Raw genomic sequence first — 6,222 nt, forward strand, 5'->3', positions numbered from 1 at the left:
ACCCGGCGACAGGTGACAGGTGACCCGGTGACAGGTGACCAGGTGACCAGGTGACCACAAAACCACACACACCTCGGTGTCCTCTTCATGATCCGGCTCCTCGTCCAAAGAAACGTTCTCTACATTCCATCAACGTAACAACGCTGATGCTTCCTCCTCCTCTTCCTCCTCCTCTTCCTCCTCCTCTTCCTCCTCTTCCTGCGAGGGTCTGGGTCCAATCACCGCTGTCAATTAGAGCGGCTCCTTCTCCCACTGGACCTCAACCTAATCCACTTTCTCTCTGGACTGATCTCATTAAGGTTCAGATGGTGCCATCATGCTTAAGGAGGAGGAGGATGAGGAGGAGGAGGAGGAGGAGGAGGAGGAAGAGGAGGAGCAGGAGGAGCCGGAGACGCTGATCATGACGTATGGTAAATAAATTAATCATCTTTGGGTACGCAGCCACAAAGCGAGTAAATATGTGTGTACTTCTTTTGTCATGTTCCAACCACTGAAAGTACTTTTACACTACCCGTTCACACCATGATGGGAGGAGCTACCATGATGGGAGGAGCTACCATGTAAGGTGACACCTGTCCATCACAACTAACTGACCTTCGAACCCTGACTCTCGCTGAATGGATGAATGGATGAATGATGAATGGATGGGTGATGAATGGATGGATAAATGCTGAACGGATGAATGTGTGAATGGATGAATGGATAAATGGATGAATGGATGAATGGCTAAATGGATGAATGGCTGAATGGATGAATGGTGTAGTGGATGAATGATGAATGGATGAATGGATGAATGCGTGAATGGATGAATGGTGTAGTGGCTGATGGATGAATGGATGAATGATGAATGCTGAATGGATGAATGCATGAATGGATAGATGGATGATGGATGAATGGATTCAGCTCCGCTGTAAACAGTAAAATGGCCGCAGTAGAATTTAGAAAACATTGTTGTGGAATGAAGTCGTGCAGAAGTGAAAACAGTGAGAGAGTTTATGAAGCGCTTCCTCCACGACCTCCGTTCTGTTTCATGAGAACAACAAACCTCACCTGGTTCTCCAGGTGATTATTGTCACATTGTATTCAAGTTTACTCATATTTAGTGCTGATGTTTCTAAACGTGCACGTTGTCCTTTTGATGGCACGGTTCTGAGACACCTCTAGGTTTCTACTGTGGAACAAGGACTGAGGACTGAGGACGTGGAACCTGGTCTGAGGACATGGCACGTAGTCTGAGGACGTGGAACGTTTGAAGAGGGTTCTGGATTATTGGTTCCACAAAGAGAACAGGTGGACAGAGAACCTGATTTAATGATCCGTAGATTTCTCCTCGACACAATCCTCATATAAGAACGATGGATGCGCTTTCCAGAAGAAGAAGAAGAAGAAGAAGAAGAAGAAGAAGAAGAAGAAGAAGAAGAAGAAGAAGAAGAAATAGAAGAAGAAGAAGAAGAAGAAATAGAAGAAGAAGAGACAAGGCGGTGACGGAAGCAGCGACCTCGTGACGTCACAGGTCCCTCGCGCTCGTGAGCATCACCAGGTGTATAAAGCGCGCGCGCGGCTGAGAGCAGAAGAAGAGTCCGGAACCCACCGGAGAGGATACAGCGCGGCGCGAGACCAGGACCTTGGACCCACCAGACCTCCTCCAGAGCATGTAAGAGGTCTACGTTCTCTGTTCTGTGTTCTGTGTTCTCTGTTTACGCACAATAACGCACAATGTATGTTGTCCCCACGAGGCTCCAGCGGCTCTTGTGGTCGCCGTGAGGACCGGGTCTGGTCTCCATGAGACCTGCAGCGTCTCAGGAGACCGGGTCTGGTCTCCATGAGACCTGCAGCGTCTCAAGAGACCGGGTCTGGTCTCCATGAGACCTGCAGCGTCTCAGGAGACCGGGTCTGGTCTCCATGAGACCTGCAGAGTCTCCAGAAGACTGGGTCTGGTCCTCGCAGCCATGCGTAATTACGCACAATGTATGTTGTCCCCACGAGGCTCCAGCGGCTCTCGTGGTCCCCGCGGGGTCCGGGTCCGGTCCTCACGGTGGTCTCGTGTGCCCCCCCTCAGGTGCAGAGCCATGCTGCAGCTGCTGATCCTCCTCGCGCTGTGCTCGCGGACCCTGAGCCTGCCCTACGCGTCCATGAGGTGAGAGAGACCCCCACCGGGTCCGGGTCCTGCATAGTGCTTTTCATGCTGTGTGGTTGTGGGGAGCGGGTTGTGACGTCACTGTGTGCCGCTTTGCAGGCCGACCCGGCACGCGGACGGTCTGTTCACCAGCGGGTACAGCAAGCTGCTGGGCCAGCTATCCGCGCGCCGCTACCTGGAGTCTCTGATCGGGAAGCGGGTCAGGTGAGAGACCGGGACACCGGGACCGCTTTTTAAATGATATTTATTGTATTCGGTCTGTCTTTCGGATCCGGACGGTGTAAAAAACTAGAGATAAAAAATAAAAGACAAGCCATCTTTCAGATTTATGAAACATGAATTGTATTTTTTAAATAGAAAAGTGGAGCAAAGAAGATAAAATCCTGATGCAGCTGTTTAATCATAAACTGTGTATTTCTCATCGGGACAGTTTATTAAACATGTGACAAATAACATAAAGATTATAAAAGTCTGAGGGCTTAAAATTCTGTTTCAAGAGAAAACATCAGTTTTATTCTGACACCAAGAAATTTATTTTGAATATTAAATTGTAGACTGCCTATTTTATTTTACCAGATTCTTTTCAGTGGAGAATTCATAAAGTCGTGCAATTTGTGTTTATATTTTATAGATCAGTGGTTGAACTTTTTCAATGTATTGAACATTTATAATAATATGATTTTTTTTGTTTTTTTTCAAAGAAAAGTGTTAAAAAAACTCACAAATTTTGCAAAAAAAATAAATAATCCTATTATATCATATTATTATAAACAGTTTGACATCAGACGACTTTCTGATATTTGCAGTGAAAAGACCTTTTGTAGTCAAGCAAACAATTTAAAGGTTAATTTATGCCGTTGCGGCTTCAGTCCTTGTTTGTTACGAGTCACACAGCAAAGAGGGGAGGAGCTCCGGACCCCCTGGGACCTCCGGACCCCCCTGATCCCCCGAGCCCCTTAGTCCCCCTCACGCTCTCTCCTCTCTGCAGTGACGAGCTGATGGAGGAGCCGGTGAAGCGCCACTCGGACGCCATCTTCACAGACAACTACAGCCGCTTCCGCAAACAGATGGCCGTGAAGAAGTACCTGAACTCAGTCCTCACAGGAAAGAGAAGGTAGGACCAGACCTCCACGTAGACCAGACCTCCACCTGGACCCAAACCTCCACCTAGACCCAGACCTCCACGTAGACCAGACCTCCACCTGGACCAGACCTCCACCTGGACCAGACCTCCACGTAGACCAGACCTCCACCTGGACCCAAACCTCCACCTAGACCCAGACCTCCACGTAGACCAGACCTCCACCTGGACCCAAACCTCCACCTAGACCCAGACCTCCACGTAGACCAGACCTCCACCTGGACCAGACCTCCACGTAGACCAGACCTCCACCTGGACCCAAACCTCCACCTAGACCCAGACCTCCACGTAGACCAGACCTCCACCTGGACCAGACCTCCACGTAGACCAGACCTCCACCTGGACCAGACCTCCACCTGGACCAGACCTCCACATAGACCAGACCTCCACGTAGACCAGACCTCCACCTGGACCCAGACCTCCACCTAGACCCAGACCTCCACGTAGACCAGACCTCCACCTAGACCCAGACCTCCACGTAGACCAGACCTCCACCTGGACCCAGACCTCCACCTGGACCCAGACCTCCACCTGGACCAGACCTCCACCTGGACCCAGACCTCCACCTAGACCCAGATCTCCACCTAGACCAGACCTCCATGTAGACCAGACCTCCACCTGGACCAGACCTCCACCTGGACCAGACCTCCACGTAGACCAGACCTCCACCTGGACCAGACCTCCACCTGGACCAGACCTCCACGTAGACCAGACCTCCACCTGGACCCAGACCTCCACCTAGACCCAGACCTCCACGTAGACCAGACCTCCACCTAGACCCAGACCTCCACGTAGACCAGACCTCCACCTGGACCCAGACCTCCACCTGGACCCAGACCTCCACCTGGACCAGACCTCCACCTGGACCCAGACCTCCACCTAGACCAGACCTCCACCTAGAGCCAGACCTCCACCTGGACCCAGACCTCCACCTAGACCAGACCTCCACCTGGACACAGACCTCCACCTAGACCAGACCTCCACATAGACCCAGACCTCCACCTAGACCCAGACCTCCACGTGGACCCAGACCTCCACCTAGACCAGACCTCCACATAGACCCAGACCTCCACCTGGACCCAGACCTCCACGTAGACCAGACCTCCACCTGGACCCAGACCTCCACCTGGACCCAGACCTCCACCTAGACCCAGACCTCCACCTAGACCAGACCTCCACCTAGAGCCAGACCTCCACCTGGACCCAGACCTCCACCTAGACCAGACCTCCACATAGACCAGACCTCCACCTGGACCCAGACCTCCACCTAGACCAGACCTCCACCTGGACCCAGACCTCCAACTAGACCAGACCTCCACCTGGACCCAGACCTCCACCTAGACCCAGACCTCCACCTAGACCCAGACCTCCACGTGGACCCAGACCTCCACCTGGACCCAGACCTCCACCTAGACCAGACCTCCACATAGACCCAGACCTCCACCTAGACCCAGACCTCAACGTGGACCCAGACCTCCACCTAGACCAGACCTCCACGTAGACCAGACCTCCACCTGGACCAGACCTCCACCTAGACCCAGACCTCAACGTGGACCCAGACCTCCACCTGGACCAGACCTCCACCTAGACCAGACCTCCACATAGACCCAGACCTCCACCTGGACCCAGACCTCCACCTAAACCCCTTTGGGACTCCCCACTGTTACACATTGGAGATTTTTCTTTCAATCATTTTATTTTAAGTTTTTACAAGTTACACATTACTAGACAACAAAAAACAACAACAAATAATTCAAATTAAAAAACAGCATAACAACCAACTATACGAACAATCAGACAAGGACAGAAAAACACGGACAGAAATCATCAGAAATCATCAGAAATCATTAGAAATCCTCCTCCATATTGAACCTGCTATAACAATTGTACTTATCTCATTCTTACCACCATTTTATTTCCATTGGAGATCTAAAACAAAGAGTTATTTATTATCTGCATGGAGAACCTTTAGAAGAATCAATGGATGAATAACAATGAGAAGCAGAACCAACAACCTACCTGACCGAGTCTGAACCTTTAAACCTGCAGATGAAACTACATTTAGCAGCGGACACGGACATTCTATCTACCTTTAAATGCAACAGATGTTTCATTTCACATTGTTGTACGAATGTTTTATATTGTTTCATTATAAAACTGTTTCATATTTTCTACACAGCCTAGAAGATCCTGGAGCCAGCGACCCGGAGGAGTCCAGGGACGAACCCAACACCTTCCAGGAGAACTATGACGACCTCAACGTAGACCACCTCCTCAACAACTTCCACCTGGTAGGATCACACACACACACACACACACACACACACACACACACACACACACACACACACACACACACACACACACATACACAGATACACGCACACACACATACACACACACTCTAATAAACAGTTACAGCGTACATGTCGAGGCTTTTAATTGTGAAAGTAAATGTGGTATATAGCGAGGGATTTTATTGTGAAGGTAAATCTATTATATGTTGAGGGCTTTTATTGTGAAAGTGGATCTGGTATATGTTGAGGGCTTTGATTGTGAAAGTAAATCTGGTATATTTCAAGGGCTTTTATTGTGAAAGTGGTTCTGGTATATGTCAAAGGCTTTTATTGTGAAAGTGGATTTGTTATCTGTTGAAGGTTTTTATTGTTAAAATGGTCCTGGTATATGGCGAGAGCTTTTATTGTGAAAGTAAATCTGGTATATGTCGAGGGCTTTTATTGTGAAGGTTGTTCTGGTATATTTCAAAGGCTTTTATTGTGAAAGTGGATTTGGTATATGTCGAAGGCTTTTATTGTGAAAATGGTTCTCGTTTATGGCGAGGGCTTTTATTGTGAAAGTATATCTGGTGTTTGTCGAGGGGTTTTATTTTGAAAGTAAATCTGGTATATGTCGAGGCTTTTATTGTGAAATTAAATTTGGTATG

General features: G+C 49.2%; 1 protein-coding gene across 1 annotated transcript in view; it reads left to right on the forward strand.

The window, feature by feature from the left end:
* Positions 1 to 522: 522 nt before the first annotated feature.
* The window catches only part of vip (vasoactive intestinal peptide), a gene marked incomplete at both ends in the record, with an annotated part of 6,104 nt that continues 404 nt past the window's right edge, over positions 523 to 6,222 (forward strand). The window contains 5 exons of the mRNA XM_079229415.1: positions 523 to 560; positions 2,060 to 2,137; positions 2,237 to 2,341; positions 3,126 to 3,251; positions 5,458 to 5,569. Of these exons, the coding sequence (XP_079085541.1) occupies positions 523 to 560; positions 2,060 to 2,137; positions 2,237 to 2,341; positions 3,126 to 3,251; positions 5,458 to 5,569 (459 nt within the window). The remainder of the gene's footprint in view (positions 561 to 2,059; positions 2,138 to 2,236; positions 2,342 to 3,125; positions 3,252 to 5,457; positions 5,570 to 6,222) is intronic.

Source organism: Taurulus bubalis (assembly GCF_910589615.1).
Source record: "Taurulus bubalis genome assembly, chromosome: 14".
Lineage (NCBI taxonomy): Eukaryota > Metazoa > Chordata > Actinopteri > Perciformes > Cottidae > Taurulus > Taurulus bubalis.